A 25408-nucleotide genomic window follows, 5' to 3' on the forward strand; every position below is an offset into this window, starting at 1 on the left:
GTTTTATGTTGCCCAATCGGTGTTCGGCAGTTTTAAACCGAACTCTCACAACACATAACCCCAGACCCCAGCTATCAACCGACTGTTCCCTCGTGCAGCAATGCCCGATGGGAGAATTATCCAAAATGTTAAGTTCCCCATGTGGTCCTCACTGTATTACCCCTGCTAAATCTGTTTGGCTGTTTGGAAACCCCTTGCATGGGGAATTATATAAATATGGAAGCCTGTGAATAAAAAGTCAGTTGACTCCCAGAGCTGTGTTTCGTCAGGTTACTGGGGGGAATTTGGGACATTGCCTTACTTTTCAGCGCTGACTGTGGATTTACCCTGGTTACCAGCGGAGATCGTGGATTTTAGTATTGTACTCGGCTACATGCACATATGAGTCCTTCCTACACTGTTAGTTTTTAGTGTTTGGTGGTTAAAGTAGAACTATGGTCAACGGAACGAAGTGACCGATAGGCCTCATTCACATGGGCTTACTCATGCATTCATCCATGAGAAGGGCTGCCTATGCATCTCATGCAGGCACAGATGTTCCATGTTTCCATACATGCGCGTGCAGGCAGTCCTATTTATGTGTGTGGTGATCCTGCATGGACGCAGCTGCTGGTCACAATTTGGACAGCCATACAGGGACAGGTCCCCGAAAGCATACTGTCTGTGGGGAACACGCGCCTGCTCAGCCGTCAAATTGGGACAAGCGAATGTGTCCGTGCAGCTGCTGCGTACCAATAGACATGAATTAGACTTCCTGCATGTGGATGCATGGGAAACCTGTAATCCCCTGCTGGCAAAGATGGCCTGTTGCTGGGGAGCAGGCATAGACATGCCCATGTGAATGAGGGCACCAGATGTAGAAAAATGGCTAATTTGATTGCTTGGCTTGAGAAAGCTCCATTTGTGGGGGAAAAAAAGGGCATCAATTTTGTTTGGGTGCGACTTCGCACGACTGCGCAATTGTCAGTTAAAGCGACGCAGTGCCGGATCGCAAAAAAATGGCCTGGTCGTTGGGCAGCCAATTCTTCTGGGGCTGAAGTGGTTAATGAGACCCCGCATGTCTCGACCCTGTGCTCCACTGAATGTAATGCACATTGCACTGCATTACTCTTTCCCAGCCCCGATGGCCAGGGAAACTGATCAGGGACCGGGAGTGTCGTCCCACAACTAGAAGACAAGAGCAGATGGCCCAGGCGCCAGGAGGAAATTTGCGATCACCATGGCAACCTGGCGACCGGGATTTGTCAAGCCGTGCCTTAGTGTTATCTAATTTTGTGTTGGGCCCCTTTCACATTGAGGAGTTTTTCAGGCGGTACAGCGCTAAAAATAGCGCTGCTATACCGCCTGAAAAACTCTTGCCCAGCTACCTCAATGTGAAAGCCGGAGGGCTTTGACACTGAGGCGATGCGCTGGCGGGAGACAAAAAAATCTCCTGTCGGCAGCATCTTTTGGAGCGGCGAGAGGAGCGGCGTGTATACCGCTCCTTCACAGCTCCTTCCCATTGAAAACAATGGGAAACCGCGGCAATACCGCCCGCAATGCGCCTCTATAGAGGCGCATTGCGGGCGGTATTAACCCTTTATCGGCCGTTAGCGGGGGTTAATACTGAACCGCTAGCGGCCGATTCCCGCGGCAATCTCGGCGGTATAGCGCCGCTATTTTTAGCGCCGATATACCGCCATCGCGGCTACAGGCCCAATGTGAAAGGGGCCTTAGAATGGGCAGACCTGAGAGCCCTCGTGGTTTGACTATTTCTTCCATGCGATTACCTTTTTTGAAGGCTCATGATGTCTCCCAGGTGTAAAGTTTACACAGGATTTCAAAGAGCAATGCCAAGACCTAGAGAGTTCTGTTAATTCTGCCAGACACACTCAGGAGTCAGAAGGTAGTATAATTGGCTTGCGGCGCATCCAGTTTGCACAGCAGCAACTGTCAGACCTCAGGGAGGTTGCCCAGCAGCAAGGTCATCCACCAATTAAAGTGGTAGTAAACTCTTTACTACCACTTTTACCTACAGGTAAGCCTTTAATAAGGTTTACCTGTAGGTATAAAGAATATCTCTTAAACCTATACGGTTTAGGAGATATTCCCCTCGCAATGCGCTACTGATTGCAGCGGCGCATGCGCAGCGGGGGATCCTCGGCTAAAGGGCCGGCAGCCGCCGGACCTTGCCGGATTGAAGTCTCCCGCGTGCACGCGCGGGAGTGACGACATCGCCGCTCCAGCCAATCACAGCGCTGGAGCGGCGATACCCAGAAGACACGCCAAGGCAAGATGACATCTCGCTCGGCGTGGACGTTCCAATGTAAGTATTTTTATAATGAGCTAGTATGCTCATTATGCCTTTTGCCTTGCAGGTGTAAAAAAAAAAAAATTATTGCGGGTATACAACCGCTTTTTATAACTTTAGTAACTTAAAGTGGAGTTCCACCTATAAATATAACATTACATCAGTAGTTTTAAAAAAATGTCATTAGTCCTTTAAGAATTTTTTTTTTTTTTTAGATGCCTTCAAAGTGTTGTTGCTAGGCAGAATAGTTAATCTTCCCTCTTCCTGCACCTAGGTGCTTAATGCTTCCTAACCTACACCGCACAGACTCCTGGGAATGTAGTGGGTGTAACTTTCCAGGAGTCTGTGCACTCCCCAGTCTCAAAGAATCATGAGACTTGGACAGCACAGGTGCTGAAACCTGATCTGACACTGCTTGTGCAGCACTGAACATGTGCAAGATCTGCAAGGCTGAAATCCAGGAAGTCATACAGTCTGGCTTCATGATGCCCACACTTAAGATGGCCCCAGTCAATTTCTATTTTATAAAGTGTCTAAATGCTGTAACAACCTAACAAAACGGACCTTAGTTTACAGACTAACTTTACTAGAATACATTAAGCTTGTGTATTACAGGGGTATTTATATTTAAAAAGTGAAATTGTGGCTGGAACTCCACTTTAAGGGGTGAATGATTTTTGCTTTTTCTGTATATAAGCCCCAAGTGTTATGGTATTTTTGGGTCCTCTGATTTTTCTTGCATACCAAAAACATTTGCATCCCTATAAATCCTCTTAAGTGAAGTCTGTATGTAAACTGGCACTCGCAAAATATCATTGACCCTCTTCTTCTACAACTATGTGTCTGGTTTGCTTCTGCAGCTATGTAGAAACCCTTTTGTTTTAAGACTCGGCTGATCGCAGATTTGATCACCAGCTGCGTTCTGCAAGACGTAAATGCTAATCTGTATTTTCTCTCCATCTCCCTCCATTAGGAAATTTCTCCTCTGCTTTCTATGGAAGCGATGGCGATTGTGACAGATGACAAGAAGTCTAACCCTGAATTCCCATACCCCAACACCTACACTTTTGACTTATTTGGAGGCGTTGATGTAAGTTTATTGTTCTCAATTACTGTGTATTGCATGCTTTTTTGCTGCAGTAGATCACCAAATGTTTGTGGACACCTGACCATCAAACTAGCAAGAGAACACGGGTACCAAGGCACTGAATCAGTAAAAGTACCATAATTTATTAGAACAAATAACTCCACTCATGTTTTTAACTGCATCTGATTTGCATAATATGTGAATCAGACTGGCTTTTAATGGAGCCGGTTCACACATGTCCGGGATGGCCAGTGTCCGTTTCTACTGAGGGTCTTGTGTGATTTTTGGGTCTGGTTTAGGTGCGAATTCAAGTAAAATTCAACCAAAACCACACCGGACTCTAGACAAGTGTGAATTCAGAAAATGTATTGAACTTCCGCGCCAGGACTGGGTAGATGAGCTGTTGCCCCCTGGATGGCCCCCCTAACGAGAGGCAAGTGTAATGAGTGAAATCTGTATTCAGGGTGTTGGCGCTGCTGGGATGTAATATTGATGTGTCTCCAGTAGAGTTAGAATAATATAAATATTATAATGTCGGGCACCTGCGTATGGTTAGCTCATAAAAAGAGCCTCCAATAATGGTTGGGTCCCCTTTTTATTGAATATTTGGTAATCAGTATATGGTATATAATGAGGTGCTCAATATGTATTATTAGGGAATCCTGTGCGCCCTACAATGGGCTAAATTTTGTATGTCAACAGTGATACACAGGGGGCGTTTATATCTAAACCAAAAATAGCCCCCGAGATGTTCCTCCAAAACCTCTGATGTGATAATTAGTGAATATTGTAAATCAAAATTATGTAGAATGATCCTCTTAAAGCGGGAGTTCACCCATTAAATTTTTTTAACTTTTAGATTGATGCTCATTTTGTCTAGGGGAATCGGCTAGTTGTTTTTAAATCGAAGCTGTACTTACCGTTTTAGAGAGCGATCTTCTCCGCCGCTTCCGGGTATGGTCTTCGGGACTGGGCGTTCCTATTTTGATTGACAGTCTTCCGACAGGCTTCCGACGGTCGCATCCATCGCGTCACGAGAAGCCGAACGTCGATGCAGCTCTATACTGCGCCTGCGCACCGACGTTCGGCTACTTTCGGAAAATCGTGACGCGATGGATGCGACCGTCGGAAGCCTGTCAATCAAAATAGGAACGCCCAGTCCCGCAGCCCATACCCGGAAGCGGCGGAGAAGATGCATCTCTAAAACGCTAAGTACGGCTTCGATTTAAAAAAAACTAGCCGATTCCCCTAGACAAAATGAGCATTAATCTAAGGTTAAAAAATGTTATTTCTGGGTGAACCTCCACTTTAACATGTGTTACACCTTAAAGAAAAAATATAAATACGAATAAGAAGTGTGAATTCAGCTTTACTTTTGGGCAAGGAGAAAGCGAACAATACAACACAGCAACCAAAGACCTGCGGAGAGACACACAGAGAGGGAGCTAAGAGGAAGGAAGGAGGGGGTGAGGTGGAGAGAGTAGTGCAGAGTGGTCAGCAGCGTATGATGCAGGGATTCACTCTGACCATGATGGTCAGGGCTCAGCAGCCCTGAATTAAATTATATATATATATATATTTCAGGGCTGCTGAGCCCTGACCACCATGGTCAGAGTGCATCCCTGCATCATACGCTGCTGACCCCTCCCCTCTACTACTCTCTCCACCTCACCCCCTCCTTCTTGTTTAGAGGGGGGAAGATTACACGGCACAAGCACTGTACAGTGTAATCTGCTTTAAGGGACCAGGATTTCTTTTGAAACCTAATCGGGAGATATTTACCACCAAATCGGTACACAATTTGTCCTGAAAATTAAAGTATAATTCAACTGGATAGACCTAGTATTTGTAGAGAGATGTAATGTTTTACTTGCACAGAGGTTACATTCAGTGACGGGTATGTTCAAATGATCAGCAGATCTGATAGTATGTGAAGAGATAAAGGGACATAAAGTGTTTTTGTAACACCCAGTGACTTTCCTTTTCCAAATAATGCGAGAAATCTAACTGGTGGAGCTTAGCTGATGTGGGCGCCATTATTTCTTTAGCAGAGCTGTTTACATCAGGGCATTGTTGAATATCATTTGGGTTATGAATGAAACTGCTATCTTGATGAAGCAGAATTTGAGGTATGTACAACACTTTGGTTTATTTCTAGCGTCTGTCACGCATGGGTAAAAATTCAAGGACAGACCGTTACAGTGGCCGTTACTTTCACTGTTGAACCAAATTTAAATATACTAATCGGTGTTGTACATCCATTGGTCCTTTCATCCATTTCCTTTTGATTGCCCCTAAAGTTTAACCCCTTCCTAGCTGGTGTCATTAGTACACTGACTGCAATTTTTTGCATTGATCGCTGTATTGGTGTCACTGGTTCCTTCAAAATGTCAACTGTTAGTGTCCGATAGTCCCCTGCAATATCGCAGTCCTGCTAAAAGTTGCTGATCGCAGCTATTACTAGTATAAAAAAAGAATTCTTCCATAATTACGGTATTTGTTCTCACTGTTGAACCAAATTTAAATATACTAATCAGTGTTGTACACCCATTGGTCCTTTCATCTACCATATTTATCGCGGTATAACGTGCTCCCGCGTATACCGCGCACCCCTAAAGTGGCCCCGAATCCTGTGGAAAAAAAGTATTTTTTTTGTACTTAGTTTTGGTGTCTTGCTCGGCATCCATCGGCGGCCTCGTCGGGTCCGGCGTCCTTCTGCGGCTTCGGGTGTCCTCTTCGTCGGGTCCGTCTGCGGCTTCGGGTGTCCTCTTCGTCGGGTGCGGCGTCCTCGCGTCCTCCCCGCTCGTTTCCCCCGCCCAGTTTGAATACTGCGCCGACATATACAGAGCGTAGTACACTCGTGTATTGTCGGGCAGGCTCGGCAACTCTCGAGCTCACGTCTTGTATGTCCAGGACGTGAGCACGGAAGGAGCCGAGACTGGCCGACTATACCCGAGTGTACTGCGCTCGGTATATGTCGGCGCAGTATTCAAAACTCGGCGCAGGGAAAGCGGGTATCGGCGTATACCGCGCACCCATGATTTTGCCCTGATTTTCAGGGCAAAAAAGTGCACGGTATACGCCGATAAATACGGTATTTATGACCTGGGTCGTCTATAATATGTAACCTATGTATAAGGATCTGACATGATCAGTAGTAAAGTTCTATTCATTATACTGGAACAGCTCAGTGGTTTGCAGGACAGGAAACCATGCATCACAGCATCTGTAATCTGTGACTCACCTGAAATCTCTCTTTGCAGCTTCTGGTAGAGATCCTCATGAGGCCGAGCCTCTTCCCTCAGAGGAAGAAGCATAAAAGTAAGTGAATGACACCCCCCTACTTCCTATTCGTCATTTACATGAATACAAGACCAACAATTCTGTGAATCCTCTGTGCAGTTAGGGAGGTAGGCAGAATTCATGCGGGTCAGGCAACCTTCTAGTTGTGGTCATTATATATTTAGGGCTGTTCGATTGGGTTGTGAATAGGCTATCCACGGGGATCACTTTTAAATTATTATTTTTTTTTTTTTTTTTTTTTTATTCCGCCTGTAAATGCTTCTTTTCTAAGATGCCTGTAAACACCTACATATTATGTGAATGGACACACAGGCTAATAACGTTGGCCCGGATTCAGGTACGACTTGCGCATTATTTGCGGAGGCACAGGGCAACGATTTTGCCCTACGCCCCCGCAAATAATTTGCGCTGCCCTCGATTCACGGAGCAGTAGCTCCGTAAATTGCGAGGGCGCGCCGGCAAAATTGCCCGGTGTAAGCGCACGCAATGTAAATGATCCTGCCGGGGGCGGGAATCATTTAAATTAGGCGCGCTCCCGCGCCGAGCGTACAGCGCATGCTCCGTCTGGAACCTTTCCCGACGTGCATTGCGGCAAATGACGTCGCAAGGACGTCATTTGCTTCAAAGTGAACGTGAATGGCGTCCAGCGCCATTCACGATTCACTTACGCACACGACGTAAAATTCGAACGTCGCGACGCTGGAACGCCGGGTATCCTATAGCATTGGCTGCGCCTGCTATTAGGATGTGTAACGTTACGCGAAACCCGACGTACGCAAACTACGTTATTTGCGTACGCAGGGCTCGCGCAACGTTGTGAATCGGTGTTAGTATGCAATTTGCATACTATTCACAGATCACAATGGGAGCGCCCCCTAGCAGTCATCGCTAGAATGCAGCCTAAAATCTGCGTGGCATAAGAGCGTTATACCACGCAGATTTTAGGCTGCAGTCGGCGTAACGAGTTCTCTGAATCAGGAGAACTCGTTACGCCGGCGCAAGTCAGCAATTGCGCTGCGTAACTATGGTTACGCAGGCGCAATTGCTACCTGAATCTGGGCCGTTGTTTTTTTTTTTTTTTGTTTGTTTTTTGGTTCTTTGAGTGAGGCACAAGACACACGGTAGGAGGAATTATGTAAATTGTTTAATTGGCATAAAAACCAAGCATACCTTCTAACATGTGGTACGTGATTGAACATATTTATATACAAAACAATGACATAACAAAAAAATAATTCGTATGTATAGATGCACACATCTGAAATCGCATAGTGTCCCATGAAAGTTGCTGGTATAAAAAGCCAAATGCTTGTTTTGAATGGGTGCGATGCATTTTTTGGCCAGTTGCCACTCAGGAGAAAACACATAGCATATCTGAAAAACATAAAAAAAATAAAGGTACTGAATAGGATCTGGTGTTTTGCCCAGATGGTAAGAAAAAAAAAAAAGTAAAAAAAAGTAGGAACAAGGGGCACCAAGATGTGTATCTCCCGGAGTACTATACATTTTTTAGGACTGTTACTGATCAAAATTTTTCTGTTTTGATTAATCGTTTTTTTTTTTTTTAATCGATCAACTAATTTCGAATGATTATAACGCACATACAGATCCGGCCTCAATTACCGGCGCGGCTTTACGGCCTTCTGAAGGCCTAAGCTTCCTTCTGTGATCTGGCGCCATCTTGTGGTGGCCGTTGGCATTACAAGTAGCAAAACAGCAGTTCTAATGTGTTTTTCATCTCCTTCCCTCTAATTGGAACCCCCCAAACATTATATATATATATATATATATATATATATATATATATATATATATATATATATATATATATATATATATATATATATATATATATATATATATATATATATATATATATATATATATATATATATATTACACCACACCCTAGAGAATAAAATGGCAGTCATCGCACAGTACTATCGCACCGTATTTGCGCAGCGGTCTTACGAGCGCACTTTTTTGGGGGAGAAATACACTTTTTTTTTTATTAAAAAAGACAACGGTAAAGGTAGCCCAATTATTTTTTTTTTTTGTTATATATATTTTGAAAGATAATGTTACGCCGAGTAAATTGATACCCAAAATGTCACGCTTCAAAATTGCGTCTGCTCGTGGAATGGCGACAAACTTTTACCCTTTAAAATCTCCATAGGCGACGTTTAAAAATTCTACAGGTTGCATGATTTTAGTTACAGAAGAGATCTAGGGCTAGAATTATTGCTCTCGCTCTACCATTCGCGGCGATACCCCACATGTGGTTTGAATACCGTTTACATATGCAGGCGCGTTTTTTGGCTCCTAGATTCCAAGCAAATTTGTCAAACCCTGTCTCCTACCACGTGTCTTATGTCTCACTCTGTCCCAAAAAAAAAAAGTTATTTCTGATTTAGGGATGGAAGTGCATGTAATGAATTTTGCTGGACTTTATTTTCTGACTAAAGTTCCACTTAAACTGCGAGCTGAATAGCCGTATTTCTAAATCGCAGGGGTGTTTTTTTTTGGGTTTTTTTTCTGCTTGCTCCAGCGATGAGATCTGTAGTTTTTTTTAAAAAGTGGACCTGTCAGAAACCATACTTCTGCACTTTGTTGATTTTAAAGGAAAGCTCTTGTGCTACTACACTATTAGGCTTTTTATAGTATGTTTTTCAATTTGATGGTTTTTTTTTTAATACCATGTATCCTCCTTCTTTTTTTTTTTTTTTCTCATATTACATTTTTTTTTTTTTTTTTTCAGTCGGTGATGAATTAATCAAGGACTGCCTCAGCATCCTATACAACACCTGTATATGCGTAAGTACCCTTTTATTTTATTGAAATACAATGTACATTGTTTTGTTTAACCATTTTTTGACCGCCCACGGTACATTTTCCGCAGCAGGGCTCTCTGCCAGATCACGTACCTAGTACGCGATCTAACACGTCTGGGGCGTGCATGCTGCCGCCCTTCTCCTGTGATTCTACATTGCGCCAATTCTTCAGTACACAGGCGGATTGCAATTCTGTGAATACAGGAAGCATGGCATCTGTGTTCCTGTAAAGCAGGAACACTGATCTGTGCCTTCCACTAGTAAAAGCACCTACCCCACTACGCTAATTCACAGGCTAGGCACACATTTAACCCTTTGATCGTCCCTGATAGTAACCCTTTCCCAGCCAGTGGTGTTAGTACAGTGATCGTACATATTTTTTAACGCTGATCACTGAATTGGTGTCACTAGTCCCCAAAAAGTCAGTGTCTGATTCATCTGCCGCAATATCGGTGTCGCTGATCGCCGCCATTACTAGTAAATAAAAATCCCAAAGTTTGTAGACGCTATAACAATTGAAAAAATAATTAATATATGCATATTGGCCTAAATTGATGAAGATATTCATATTTTTTGGGATGTTTTATAGCAGAAAGTTTATTTGTGTGTGTGTGTGTGTATATATATATATATATATATATATATATATATATACAGACCAAAAGTTTGGACACACCTTCTCATTCAAAGAGTTTTCTCTTTAATTTCATGACTATGAAAATTGTAGATTCACACTGAAGGCATCAAAACTGTGAATGAACACATGTGGAATTATACATAACAAAAAAGTGTGAAACAAATGAAAATATATTTCATATTCTAGGTTCTTCAAAGTAGCCACCTTTTGCTTTGATTACTGCTTTGCACACTCTTGGCATTCTCTTGATGAGCTTCAAGAGGTAGTCACCTGGCGCAGCACCCCATCACTCTCCTTCTTGGTCAAATAGCCCTTACTCAGCCTGGAGGTGTGTTTGGGGTCATTGTCCTGTTGAAAAATAAATGATGGTCCAACTAAACGCAAACCGGATGGAATAGCATGCCGCTGCAAGATGCTGTGGTAGCCATGCTGGTTCAGTATGCCTTCAATTTTGAATAAATCCCCAACAGTGTGACCAGCAAAGCACCCCCACACCATCACACCTCCTCCGCCATGCTTCACGGTGGGAACCAGGCATGTAGAGTCCATCCGTTCACCTTTTCTGCGTCGCACAAAGACACGGGGGTTGGAACCAAAGATCTCAAGTTTGGACTCATCAGACCAAAGCACAGATTTCCACTGGTCTAATGTCCATTCCTTGTGTTCTTTAGCTCAAACAAGTCTCTTCTGCTTGTTGCCTTTCTTTAGCAGTGGTTTCCTAGCAGATATTCTACCATGAAGGCCTGATTCACACAGTCTCCTCTTACCAGTTCTAGAGATGTGTCTGCTGCAAAAGGTGGCTACTTTGAAGAACCTAGAATATGAAATATATTTTCAGTTGTTTCACACTTTTTTGTTATGTATAATTCCACATGTGTTCATTCATAGTCTTGATGCCTTCAGTGTGAATCTACAATTTTCATAGTCATGGAAATAAAGAAAACTCTTTGAATGAGAAGGTGTGTCCAAACTTTTGGTCTGTACTGTGATATATCTATCAACAAAATTAAGTTCTATTTTGCGGGTGGAGATGCATCTTATTTGGGCACAGTGTTGCACGACTGCTTATGAACGCAGTAAAACCTCCCACAATGTGAAAGTCCTTAGTTCCTTGCTTCCCTTTAGGTGGAAAAGGCTCTCGTATGGGATGATGGATAGTTAATCCAGCATATCATGGGTAAAAAATAAAACCATTCCCATGGTGCAATACTGTATGTAAAATTTATTGGAGATGATAAAAAAAAAAACTACTATTCACATTTAAGATGGTTATAATAAGTATGTATGCAGTTTCCATCCTGGGCAGGCGTGGTGGCGTAACGATCGTAGACTCCTCCTTAGCGTTTCGTCAGATGACGGCTTCCCGGTCTGCTCCTTAGCAACCAGCTATAAACAGTGATTTTTTAAAGGGGCAGAAAGCAACACTTGCATTTCCGGTACAACTCCATTCAAGACTATTATGCGCAAAACACAATCTGCTGCAGGGAAAAGTCCCCCGACCCTTTCCAAAAAAAGCATTGGCTGAAAAACACTAAGGCCCCGTACACACGACAGAGTTTCTCGGCAGAATTCACCGAGAAACTCGGTCAAAACCCGGATTCTGCCGAGAAACTCTGTCGTCTGTACAGTTTTGGCTCGATGGAGCCGTCGAGGAGCTCGACGAGAAAATAGAGAACATGTTCTCTATTTTCTCGTTGTTCTATGGGAGAAGGCGGCCCGCCGAGCTCCTCGGCGGCTTCATCCCAGAACTCGACGTGCTTGGCACGTCGAGTTTCTCTGTCGTGTGTACGGGGCCTAAGATGTGAATGTGCACCATAGGAAATCATGTTAAATGGACTGTAATGCGTTTTCTGAAAAAGCAAATGCCCAAAAAAAAAGCATATAGCTGTGAACATTGGGTTAATGTTTTTAAATGGAGAGTATTTTTGGATGGGGGTTTTTTAATTTACCTGTATGTGTTGCATATGGGTTGAGGTGCTGCTCTGGGCTGGAAGGATTGGCTGTTGTCATTAGCAGGTCACAGTGTTCCTAATTAGCATTTTTCTGTTCCTAATAACAATTATCCACTTAAGCGGCGGCCACACTAGTGAGGAGATGTGGGGGGTGTTTGTCACATAATGAGTTGTTATGTCTGCATGTAGGAATTTTATCTGCTATGACGCAAACATCTGTCATAGGAATGGAGTCCGAGGGAATATATTACTGCTCAGTAGGGATGGTTGGGATTCTGCATACAAGTAAAGCATTTGGCTTAAAGTCATTTTTAGAGTTGAAAATATGTTTATTAGAATTTTAACAAGTTATACATGAACAGCATAAGGTGTTACAGTCAGGGTACAGTCATGAATACGTAGTGGTGGAGAGTCAGCCCAATGGCTATCGCCCACAGCAGGACTCCCACCAGCATATAACTCAACAGGAACAATTATGACAAGAACCCGAAACAAAAAATTGTGAGCGGCCAAAATGGCCTCTTGGTAGGTGACAACATTGTAACCAGAGTCTCCAGGAAGGAAACAATAAAATCAACAGAAAAAAAATGACACATAGGACAAAAAAGAACCAAGGCCGAAAAAAAACAAAAACAAAAAAAAACAAACAAAAAAAACACAAATAAAGTCATTTTTAAATGTGTCACATTTTTACATATTTTACACAAATCCACTCTGGATTTCCATCGGACTTCCTGTTTAATTGGTGGTTACAACATTTGATTCACCTTTTTCCACTGTATGTGGTCACATAGCCACCCTTTCTTTTTATTTTTTCATTCCTGAGATGGACTTTATCAGTAGTATGCATGGAGCAGCATACATTACTGTAACTAATCTACACTGCTCAAGGTTTGACAGCGCTTGGACTTTACATGCAGGCGGAAAAACGGTAGGAATTCAATTTAATGGGGGGAAAAAAGTTAAGGGAGTTAAACTGAAGTTCCTCTTTTCTACAGTCGGGTTATTCTAGCCAATTAAATAACTGTGCCCAAGTTATTTGAGGCCTGTAAACGTGCCTTAATGCGTTACTGACTTTTACATTAAAAAAATTCTGCACAAATGAATGCTGCTGCCAGCAGAAAAGGCTTTAGGAGAGTTTACAAAAGCTTCAAATGTATCCAAGATGGTGTCGTCTTCTTTTCTCTTTCGTTCATAGACGGACACAGCCTTCATTGACCTTAGGGTTATGCTTCTTCCTACCAGGAGATTTAGGCAGAATTCTACAGCACTTAAGGTGTTAAAACTTTCCTTCATGCCGCTCCTCCCAGGGGGCGTGGCTCCCCCAGGCATAACCCCCACTCTGCTCTAGCAGCTTCAGTTTGTTTCTGCCTAACCGTCAGGAGAGTCAGGCTCTCTCTGGAGTCCTGGACTCTGGAGTTTTTCTTGCAATTTTCTTGCGATTTTTCTTGCGATTTTTCTCGCTTTTTATTATTTTGTTCCTGCATTTTTGAATCCTGCGATTCTTCTATCAACAGCCGACTGGGTGACAGGCTGGGTCCTCGACCCTTGTAGTCCCCCCAGGTTCGGCCTTCGAGCGTGTGCCGGCCCTCAGCTCAGCTTTGGGACGTCCACGACAGGCCCCTTTGCTCCAGGGGCGGCCGGGGAACTTCGGTTCTAGGGCACACATATGACCGGTCTTTATGGCCTTGTCACAGTGTGTCTGGCCGACAGCCATGCCGTTTAGCGGACGTTGGTTCTGTCCGGGATACCTCCAGCCGGTAGTCGCAGGACAGGTAAGTAGTGACCCTTGCTCAGGTAAGTGGTCTGGCTGGAATTTTCCCTGGGGAGGTCGACTGAGGGTTCGCCCTGCTTTCCTCTCTCCCTTATTCCTCTCCTTCCTTCCCTTTTGGGTAGCGGCTGTGAGGGGGTTTTTTTTCTGGGGTCTCTTTATTATCACCGGGGCCTGTGTGCGTAGCGGGGGCTGTGTGTGTTCACTGCAGGGGGCTGTAGTGTTCTCTGCGGGACTTGTGTGCTGTTTTACTATGCTGCTGTGGCTGCTGGCTGTCTGTTTAAAAAAAAAAAAAAAAAAAAAAAATTTTTTTGAAAAGTGCGCCACGGCCGCCATTTTGCCGTAGTCGCGCCTTGTATATCTCGGCGGCCATTTTCTTGTGGTCCTTGGCAGTTTTTTTGCATTACGGCGGCCATCTTTAATTTTCGTTTGTCCTCGTGTGGCCGTTTTAGCGCTCGGAGAGACCGCGAATCTCTCCGTGGGGACTGTCAGCAGCGCAGCCGGCTTCTCAGCACATCATCAGGCTCCTCTCAGCGCGATGCACCAGGCGGGGTGGTGAGTTCCCTGGGGGCCCTCATGCTCAGAATAGAGCTAGAACAGCCGGGAGGTGACCGTGGGTGGTTCTCTGCTTAGCAGTTTGGGTGACTCGGTGGTGGGATGCCCTGGAGCCTGTACTAGGTACTATCCTCCCCACTAAGGCCTGAGTTAACCCTTGATGCCCCTCCCCCTGCCACTTCTGTTGAGGGAGTGTTATTTCGGAAGCAGCTAGTGCCTGGTTGGGGGGTAAAACGCGCCCCCTCCCTGAGCCTGCTTCGGGGGATGCCGCTGACATTATACTATGCCCGGCTATTGCGTCTGGTTCTGTGGTGTCAGTGGATGCGGGCTATATAAAAACCCACGCGACCAAGGAATTTGTTGGAGCTCTTATTTTCTGCGGTTAGAGCTTATAGCTCAGTAACTAGACGGTTTGTGGTTTTGGCGGAGGTACCAGTTGTACCGGTCCCTTTTGGGTTCCGCAAAAACGCAGCGCACTGCAACTGTGTTCCTTATTTGGACTTTTTATGTTACACCGCAGTGTGTATATATATATATATATATATATATATATATATATATATATATATATATATATATATATTTATTTTTTGCAGTCCCTGAATGCTTTGCGACCCCTTTGTAAGTAGGTGGGTCTCTCCTCCTGTGGACCCTCCAGTGTCCGGATGGAGCAAAGCCGCCACGTTGCCCGTGGAAGGGGCTCCTGCCTGTGGGTACCCCGCTGAGACCGGTCTTGACGCGGTCTCTGGTGTCACAGACTCTGACTAGAGGGCTGTAGCTCCTGCTGCAGGAGCTGGGGGCACAAGATGCTGCTGAGCCCTGTAAGGACCTAGCTGAGCGTTTGGTTCGGGGTCTGTAGTTCGTCTGTGAGTCGGTCCTGGATGCGCTTCCCTTGCTTTCCAGGGCCTCCGCCTGTGTGGGGGTGTTTGCGCCGCCTCGTGTGGCTTACATGCTGGTCTTCGGACCGATCCTCAAAGGGTCCTTGGTGGACTCACCCCTTTAGGGGTGGGCGGCTTTTTGGGCCTCCCGGGTTGGCACCCCTAGGGATGCCACGGGTGGTAAGAGTACGCTGCTTCCTCTGCTAGGAAGGGCAAGGAGCCTCGCCGTCGGCGAGGGCCCTCCTCTCCCGAGCAGTTCGTGCGCCCAGCACGGGGGGTATTCTGCAGGGTGCTAAGGCCCCCGCTGCGGGGCTGTGACGCGCCTGGCACCACGTGCCTTATGGGCCTGCGGACGGTATTGCTTCCGCATGTAGGTCTGCCCCCGCCCGTGTCGGGTGGTGGGCTGGCTTTGTGATTTTGCGGCTCGGTTGAGGCCTCTTCTTTCCGACCGTTGGCTTTGCGAGGTTTTCTCGCGGTGCAAGATAGATTTTCTCTCTTGGCTGCCTAACAGATTTTTTCCTCCGTCCTCTGGCTTCCTCCGGTTAGCTGGTTGGTTCTGTCCAGGATCTTCTGATCGGGGGAGTGATGGTGCCAGTTCCCTCAATGGAACGGTCTCAGGGGTAATACTCCAATCTGTTGGTAATCCCCATGGTGGACGGGGTCCGTCCAATCCTGGGCCTCAGGGCCCTCGTTTGTTTTTTTGTGAAGTACAAAATTTCAGGATGGGAATTTTTTTCTGGCGTCCTTGGATGTCATGAACGCATACCTGCATGTTCCCATATGCTCTAAGCACCAGAGATTCTGGGCTTTGCGGTCAGGGAGGACTTTTTCTTTTTGTGGCCCTCCCGCTCGACTTGGTGTCGACACCACAGGTTTTTACCGGGGTGCTCGTCCCGATACTGGCCCGGCTGTGTCAGCGGGGGTTTATCGTGGGGTGTCTGGGCGACATTCTCCTACGAGCTTCTGAGAACTCTGCATTTGTGGAGCCGTGTCTATCACGTGTCAGACTCTCCAGGAAGTTTGGCTGGCTTCTGTTTTTGTCCAGAAGTCAGTGTTGGTCCCGTCTGGGACTGGAATTCCTGGGACTAGTCCTGGATTCCGCCGGGGCGGGAGTTTTGTTCTCCTAACGGAAAAATTTAAGACTCTGCAATCTGCTGGGCAGCAGTTGTCGACCTAGTGGTGGTCATCTCCGCGATTCTGCTTGAGGGTTCTGGATCTGACGGTGGCCTCTTTCGAGGCGGTTCCGTATGCCCAATTCCACGCCAGGGTGCTACTGGAGGACCTGTTGTCACGTGGGGACTAGCTTCCGTCATCTCTGGATTACCAGGTTCGGATGAGTCATCTAGTCCCTGGTGTGGTGGCTGATGTTTTCCGGTGCTTCGGGCCGGGAAGTCGTTTCGGCCAAGCCACTGGACAGTGGTCGCGACGGATGCCAGCCTCTCCGGTTGTGGGAGGGGTTTTTGGGGCACCCAGTCAGCCCTGGGGTGCTGGACTCAGGTGGCGACCCACCTACCAATCATTGTTCTGAATCGAGCTTTGCCTTGCCTGGGGGTCCCTGGATCTACAGGGCCGACCATTCGGGACCCTGTCCGTCAACGCTGTGGCGTACGTTGACCTTCAGGGAGGCACACAGAGCTCTGTTGCAGCGACGAGGGTCGCGCACATACTTTGGTGGGCCGAAGGGTCCGTTCCGGCTCTATTGGCCGCGTACATTCCGGGAGTACGGAATTGGCAAGCCGACTCCTAAGTCGGATTGTGCTTGACCACGGAGAGTGGTCTCTCCACCCGTAGGGGTTTTTTCAGTATATGTGCCGAAAGTGGGGCACTCCAGGCGTGGTCCTTCTAGTGTCCCGCCTCAACCGGAAGGTGCCATGTTTTTGGCCAGGTCACGGGACCCGTGGGCTGACGCCTCAGGCGCGTTGGTGGCTCCTTGGGGTCGCTATCGCCTGCTTTACACCTTCCCTCCTCGGTAGCTTCTTCCTCGCCTGCTGCGCAGAGTGGAAGCCGAGGGTATTTATCAATTCGGATTGCCCCAGATTGGCCGCGTCGCTCCTGGTACGCGGACCTGGTGCGTCTGGTGGCTGACGCCCCCTAGCATTTTCCCCTGGGGGTTGATCTTCTGTTACAGGGTCCGATCTTCCACCCTGTTTTTACAGCCACTGGCTTAGCGACGTGGCTGTTGAGAGCCTGGGGCTGAAGGCCCGAGGCCTATTGGGCTCGGTGGTCTCGACCGTGCTGCCGGCACGGTAGTCTACCTCACGTAGGATTTACATCATACGTGGAGGGCCTGCATCTCTGGTGAGGAGATGAAATGGCACCCTAGTACGTACGTACGTACGTACGTACGTACGTACGTACGTACGTACGTACGTGGTATCCAGGATTCTGCTGTTTTTTACAGCAGGGAGTGGATCAGGCTCTCGCCTTACGTACAGTTGGGAATCAGTTTTCTGCTCTGGCTGTTACTTTCAATGAGCCTTGGCGTCTCACTCCTTGGTGCGTACGTCTGTTCTGGGGGTCTGGCATATGGCCCCTCCACTACCCCCATGGGACTTGTATTTAGTCCTTTTGGTTCTTCTGGATGCTCCCTTTGTGGACATTCGGGAGGTTTTTTGTTGACTGTCACGAGACGGGAGCAGGTTTAGCTCAAGTGCTAGAGTACCTGCCCTTCAGGCATTTGACTCTGGGTTCTAGCCCAGGAAGGTCTGCGTTGTCACGTGGCCGTGGCTCGTCGTGGGCATTTCCACTGTGATTTTTTCTGGTAGCAATTACCTCGATCAGACTAGTGTTTGTCTGAACTGGAGGCCTTGTCTTGCATGGTTCCCTGCTTGGTCATCCATAAGGATGAGGTGGTGCTGCGGCGCAGCCGTCTTTTCTCCCCAAGGTGGTTTCGGCTTTTCACGTTGGTGTGGACATTGTTCTTCCATCCTTATGTCCTTGGCCGAAATGGAGGGAGGTGGCCACTTTTACATCCTCTGGATGTGATTCGGGCCCTACGTATGTACTTATCTGCTACGATTCCGTTCCGGAAGTCGGTCTCACTGTTCGTGTCGCTGGCTGGTTCTACCAGGGGGCCTGGTAGTCTCGTCGGCCACCTTTTTTCCGGGGTGGATCCGACGGATTGTGCTTCAGGCCTATGCCCTGAAGGGGCAGGCGCCTCCCTTTTGGGTTACGGCGCATTCGACCAGGGCGATCGGGGCCTCTTGGGCTTTCTGACATCATGCCTCTGTGTTACAGGGGTGTATGGCAGCGACCTGGTCGTCGTTCCACACTTTTTCTAAGTCTTAAAAGTGCATGTGAGTGCATCTTCTGATGCCTCCTTCGGCCGCAGGGTGTTACAGGCGGCAGTTTACGGTTGGAGTTCCTCCGTTGAGTAACTCCGGTTTTGTTTGGGGTGTAACCTGTTTTTGCTGTGTTATTTTCCCACCCCTCGAATTTTTTTGACACTGCTTGGGGACGTCCCTAAGGTCAATGAAGGCTGTGTCCGTCTATGAACGAAAGAGAAAAAAGGATTTTTGTACTCACCGTAAAATCCATTTCTCTGAGTTCATAGACGGACACAGCACCCACCCCTCCTTGGTTTGTACTGCTTGTTACGAACTGAAGCTGCTAGAGCAGAGTGGGGGTTATGCCTGGGGGAGCCACGCCCCCTGGGAGGAGCGGCATGAAGGAAAGTTTTAACACCTTAAGTGCTGTAGAATTCTGCCTAAATCTCCTGGTAGGAAGAAGCATAACCCTAAGGTCAATGAAGGCTGTGTCCGTCTATGAACTCAGAGAAATGGATTTTACGGTGAGTACAAAAATCCTTTTTTTTTGGGTTGGTGTCGTCTTCTTTTTTTGGGTTGGTGTCGTCTTCTTTTTTTGGGTTGGTGTCGTCTTCTTTTCTCTTTCGTTCATAGACGGACACAGCATCCTTTGACCTTAGGGTTATGCTTCTTCCTACCAGGAGATTTAGGCAGAATTCTACAGCACTTAAGGTGTTAAAAACTTTCCTTCATGCCGCTCCTCCCAGGGGGCGTGGCTCCCCCAGGCATAACCCCCACTCTGCTTTAGCAGCCTCAGTTTGTTTCTGCCTAACCGTCAGGAGAGTCAGGCTCTCTCTGGAGTCCTGGACTCTGGAGTTTTTTCTTGCAAATTTTTTTGCTTTTTGCGAGTTTTTCCTCGCTTTTTTATTTTATTTTTGAATCCTGCGATTCTTCTATCAACAGCCGACTGGGTGACAGGCTGGGTCCTCGACCCTTGTAGTCCCCCCAGGTTCGGCCTTCGAGCGTGTGCCGGCCCTCAGCTCCGCTTTGGGACGTCCACGACAGGCCCCATTGCTCCAGGGGCGGCCGGGGAACTTCGGTTCTAGGGCACACATATGACCGGTCTCTATGGCCTTGTCACAGTGTGTCTGGCTGACAACCATGCCGTTCGCGGACGTTGGTTCTGTCTGGGATACCTCCAGCCGGGTAGTCGCAGGACAGGTAAGTAGTGGCCCCTTACTCAGGTAAGTGGTCTGGCTGGAATGTTTTCCCTTGGGAGGTCGACTGAGGGTTTTTCCCTGCTTTCCTCTCTCCCTTATTCCTCTCCCTCCTTCCCCCTTTGGGTGACGGCTGTGCAGGGGGTTTTTTTCTCTGGGGCTCATTTTTTTCACTCGTGGTATGGCTGGGGCTGTTCTGTGTCACTGCAGGGGACTGTGGTGGACATTCTGGGCATTTTTGTGTGTGCTGTGTGCTGTTTTGGTGTACTGTCATTTTTGGGTACACTGTCTTTTTAAAACTGCGCAACGGCGGCCATTTTGCCGGAGCCGCGCTTGTATTATTCGGCGGCCATTTTCTTGTGGCCGGCGCCGTTTTCAGCACTAGTTCGGCCTCTAGTGGCCGTTTCGGCGGGGAAAAAAGACCGCGAATCATCTGAGGGGACAGACGCAGCGCTGCAGCTTCTCCTCAGCACACACTTGCCTTCACAGACCGCGCTGTACCAGAGGGTGGTGAGTCTCAGGGGGCCCCATACTGTGCTCTAGCGGCCGGGAGGTGACCTGTGGGGGACTTTTTTCCTGCCATTGGCAGTGGGGGTGACACGGCAGCTGCAATATGGAGCCTGAATCAGGCCCCTCATTCCTCACAATGCCGGAATTAACCCTTAAGCGCCCCTTCCCCTGCCACATCTGTTGAGTCGGTGTCGGCTGTCCTGGAGTCTTTTTCTCACCAGGTTTGGAGCAGCCAGTGCTCGGTTGGGGGGTAAAAAGCGCCCCCCCCAGAGGCTGTTTCTGGGGATATCTCTGACGCAGAATCTGATGCTTCTGGTTCTGTCATGTCAGAGGATGCGGGCTTAACCCACATGGACAGCGAGGATGACTCTGCTGCGGAGTCTGCTGACAAGGAATTTGTTGGAGCTCTTATTACTGCGGTGCGTGAGACTCTTCATTTAGAGGATGTGGCGGAGACACCAGCGGTGTCAGTCCCTTTTGGATTCCGCAAACCACCGCGTACCGCTAAGGTATTCCCCTGTGTTCCTTATTTGGACAATTTGTTGTATAAGGAATGGGATACACCGCAAAAGGCTTTTACTATTCCTAAAAGCTTTGATACCCGTTACCCCCTGGAGGAGGACTTTTAAAAAAAAAAAAAAAAAAAAAGTGGGTCACTCCTCCGTCGGTGGACCCTCCTGTGTCCAGACTGAGTAAGGCTACTATGTTGCCTGTGGAGGGGGCTCCTGCTTTCAAGGACCCCGCTGATAGGAGAGTGGAGGCCGTGGCCCGCTCCCTGTTCTCGGTGGTGGGTTCGGCGGTAAGGCCGGCTCTGGCCGGCGCCCTGGTTGCTCAGACGCTAACTGAAAGGGCGAAGCTCCTGCTGCAGGATCTGGAGGTCTAGGGTGCTTCCGAGTCCTCTAGGGACCTGGCTGAACAGTTGATTCAGGGTCAGAAGTTTCTCTGCGAGGCGGATATGGATTAGATTCCTTTGCTTTCCAGGGCTTCTGTCTACGCAGTGGTTCTGCGCCGCCTTATATGGCTGAAGTGCTGGTCGGCTGACCAGTCCTCAAAAAAGGCCTTGATAGATTTGCCTTTTAAGGGCGGACGGCTTTTGGGGGCATCCCTGGATGACATCATTAAGGATGCCACTGGAGGTAAGAGCACCTTGCTCCCTCAGTCGGGGAAGGGTAGGGAACCTCGCCGCAAGCAAGGTCCTACTTTTACTACCCCCTAAGCGGTTTTTTTCGTGCGGCTGGAAAAGGTCCGCAAGGTGCAAAAGCCCTTGCTGCCGGGCGTAAGCGCCCCTGGTTCAAAAAACCGAACAAGCCTGCGGACAAGCCTGCTTCCGCATGAAGGTCTGCCCCCGCCCGGGTCTCGGGTGGGGGGACGGCTTCACGACTTCGTGGATCGGTGGAATTCTCTTCTATCCGACCGTTGGGTTTGCGAGGTGGTCGCCTCGGGGTACAAGATAGAGTTCCTTTCTTGTCCCCCAAACAGATTTTTTCCATCCAACCTCCAGCTTCCTCCGGATCGTCGGCTAGCCCTGTCCGGGGCTGTCCAGGATCTTCGGTGGTTGTGCCGGTCCCCTCGCTGGAACGGTTTCGGGGGTTCTACTCCAATCTGTTCGTGGTCCCCAAGAAGGGAGGGGTTCGCCCTATCCTGGACCTAAAGGCCCTCAACTCCTTTGTCAAGGTGCAGCGATTCAGGGTGGAGTCGGTCCGTTCTATCATAGCGTCCCTCCACCAGGGGGACTTCATGGCGTCCTTAGACATCATGGACGCATACCTGCATGTTCCCGTTGGCACAAGCCACCAAAGGTATCTGCGCTTTGCGATCGGGGAGGACCACTATCAATTCGTGGCCCTCCCGTTCGGGCTGGCGTCGGCACCACGGGTGTTCACCAAGGTGCTCGCCCCGATCCTGGCCTTGCTACGGCAGCGAGGGATCGCTATCGTGGGATACCTGGACGACCTTCTCCTGAGAGCTTCTTCAGGCTCAGAGTTAGAGGAGGACGTGTCCATCACGTGTCGGACTCTGCAGGAGTTCGGCTGGTTTTCTGAATCTCAGAAAATCAGTGTTGGTTCCGTCCCAGAGGCTGGAACACCTGGGGCTGGTTTTGGATTCGGGGGAGACAAAAGTGTTCCTCCCATCGCAAAACCTGCTGACCCTGCAATCTGCAGTGAGACAGTTGTTGACCCAGAAGTGGTCATCTCTTCGCTTCTGCATGCGGGTTCTGGGTCTGATGGTGGCCTCCTTCGAGGCGGTTCTGTATGCCCAATTCCACACCAGGGTACTACAGAAGGAGATTCTGTCACGATGGGACAGGGTCCCATCTTCTCTGGATCGCCAGATTCGGTTGAGCCATCTGGCCAAATCTTCCCTGGCATGGTGGCTGACGTCTCCGGTGCTTCGGTCCGGGAAGTCTTTTCTTCCGTGCCGCTGGACAGTGGTCACGACGGATGCCAGCCTCTTCGGCTGGGGGGGCGTCTGGGGCACCCAGTCAGCCCAGGGGCGCTGGACTCGGGAGGAGTCCCGCCTGCCGATCAATATCCTGGAGCTCCGAGCAATCAAGCTGTGCCTTGTCAGGTGGTCGCTGGAGCTACAGGGCCGTCCTGTCAGGATCCAGTCCGACAACGCCACGGCCGTGGCGTACATCAATCATCAGGGCGGCACAAGGAGCTCGGCCGCGGCGACGGAGGTCGCTCACATACTTCGGTGGGCCGAAAGGTCCGTTCCGGCCCTGTCGGCGGTATACATTCCGGGAGTTCTGAATTGGCAAGCCGACTCCCTAAGTCGCATGACTCTGGATCAAGGGGAGTGGTCTCTCCACCCGGAGGTGTTTCAGATCCTGTGCCAAAAATGGGGCACTCCAGACGTGGACCTTCTGGCGTCCCGTCTCAATCGGAAGGTACCACGGTTTGTGGCTAGGTCAAGGGACCCGTGGGCAGACGCGTCAGACGCGTTAGTGGCTCCCTGGGTCAATATCACCTGATTTACGCCTTCCCTCCTCTAAGGCTCCTACCCCGCCTGCTGCGCAGGGTGGAAGCCGAAGGTATTCCAACGATCCTGATCGCCCCGGATTGGCCGCGTCGCTCTTGGTACGCGGACCTGGTACGTCTGGTGACAGACGCCCCCTGGCGTCTGCCTCTGAGGGAAGATCTCCTGTCTCAGGGCCCGATCTTCCATCCTGCTTTACGGTCACTGGCTTTAACGGCGTGGCTGTTGAAAACCAGGTACTGAAGGACCGGGGCCTGTCGGGCCCGGTAATCTCTACCATGCTGCGTGCACGGAAGTCCACTTCTCGAAAAATTTACCATCGTACATGGAAAGCATACATCTCTATGTGTGAGGAGATGAAGTGGCACCCCCGTACTTACGTGGTGTCCCGGATCCTGCTGTTCCTACAGCGGGGAGTGGACCAGGCTCTTGCCTTGAGCACGATCAAGAGTCAGATTTCTGCTCAGGCTGTTTATTTTCAGCGTCCCTTGGCAGCGAATTCTTTGGTTCGCACGTTTGTGCAGGGGGTCCGGCATGTGGCCCCCCCGGTGCGCCCTCCGCTACCTTCTTGGGACTTGAACTTGGTCCTCTCGGCGCTTCAGCGTGCCCCCTTTGAGGACATTCGGGAGATCCCCTTGCTGACTTTGTCGCAGAAGGTGGTCTTTCTGGTAGCTATTACCTCTATCAGACGAGTGTCTGAACTGGCGGCCTTGTATTGCAAGGCCCCCTACTTGGTCATCCATCAGGATAAGGCGGTGCTGCGCCCGCAGCCCTCTTTTCTTCCGAAGGTCGTTTCGGCCTTTCACATTAACGAGGACATTGTTGTTCCATCATTATGTCCTCAGCCGAAGAACCCGAAGGAGGCCTCTTTACATTCTCTGGATGTGGTTCGGGCCCTTCGAGTTTACTTGTCGGCGACAGCTCCGTTCCGGAAGTCGGACTCGCTGTTCGTGTCTGTGTCCGGTCCCAGTAAGGGCCTGGCAGTCTCGTCGGCCACCATTTCCAGGTGGATCCGACAGGTTGTGCTTCAGGCCTTCGCCCTGAAGGGGCGGGCGCCTCCCTTTCGGGTCATGGCGCATTCGACCAGGGCGATCGGGGCCTCCTGGGCTTCCGACACCAAGCCTCTGTGTTACAGGTGTGTAAGGCAGCGACCTGGTCGTCGGTCCACACTTTTTCAAAGTTTTATAAGGTGGATGTGAGTGCATCTTCTGATGCCTCCTTCGGCCGCAGGGTGTTACAGGCGGCAGTTTAAGGTTGGAGTTCCTCCGTTGAGTAACTCCGATTTTGTTTGGGGTGTAACCTGTTTTTGCTGTGTTATTTTCCCACCCCTCGAATTTTTTTGACACTGCTTGGGGACGTCCCTAAGGTCAAAGGATGCTGTGTCCGTCTATGAACGAAAGAGAAAAAAGGATTTTTGTACTCACCGTAAAATCCATTTCTCTGAGTTCATAGACGGACACAGCACCCACCCCTCCTTTGTTTGTACTGCTTGTTACGAACTGAGGCTGCTAAAGCAGAGTGGGGGTTATGCCTGGGGGAGCCACGCCCCCTGGGAGGAGCGGCATGAAGGAAAGTTTTTAACACCTTAAGTGCTGTAGAATTCTGCCTAAATCTCCTGGTAGGAAGAAGCATAACCCTAAGGTCAAAGGATGCTGTGTCCGTCTATGAACTCAGAGAAATGGATTTTACGGTGAGTACAAAAATCCTTTTTTTTTGGGTTGGTGTCGTCTTCTTTTTTTGGGTTGGTGTCGTCTTCTTTTTTTGGGTTGGTGTCGTCTTCTTCTTTTTTTGGGTTGGTGTCGTCTTCTTCTTTTTTTGGGTTGGTGTCGTCTTCTTCTTTTTTCGGGTTGGTGTCGTCTTCTTCTTTTTTCTTTTGGGTTGGTGTCGTCTTCTTCTTTTTTCTTTTGGGTTGGTGTCGTCGTCTTCTTTTTTCTTTTGGGTTGGTGTCGTCTTCTTCTTTTCTTTATCGTTACATCACGGGACACAGAGCGGCATTCATTACTATATGGGTTATATGGAGTACCTTCAGGTGTAGACACTGGCAATCTTCAAACAGGAAATGCCCCTCCCTATATAACCCCCTCCCATAGGAGGAGTACCTCAGTTTTTACGCCAGTGTCTTAGGTGTTAGTCATGGTTTAGCTTGCCTCCGC

The 25408-nt window shown here is 48.6% G+C and overlaps 1 protein-coding gene across 1 annotated transcript in view; it reads left to right on the top strand.

Annotated features, from left to right (window-relative positions):
• LOC120918819 (transient receptor potential cation channel subfamily C member 4 associated protein) overlaps nucleotides 1-25408 on the top strand; it is a 59969-nt gene that overhangs the window by 9551 nt on the left and 25010 nt on the right. Inside the window, exons 3-5 of the mRNA XM_040330643.1 lie at nucleotides 3264-3380; nucleotides 6641-6698; nucleotides 9439-9494. Coding sequence (XP_040186577.1) covers nucleotides 3264-3380; nucleotides 6641-6698; nucleotides 9439-9494 — 231 coding nt within the window. The remainder of the gene's footprint in view (nucleotides 1-3263; nucleotides 3381-6640; nucleotides 6699-9438; nucleotides 9495-25408) is intronic.

The sequence above is a fragment of the Rana temporaria genome, chromosome 12, assembly GCF_905171775.1.
Source record: "Rana temporaria chromosome 12, aRanTem1.1, whole genome shotgun sequence".
Classification (NCBI taxonomy): domain Eukaryota; kingdom Metazoa; phylum Chordata; class Amphibia; order Anura; family Ranidae; genus Rana; species Rana temporaria.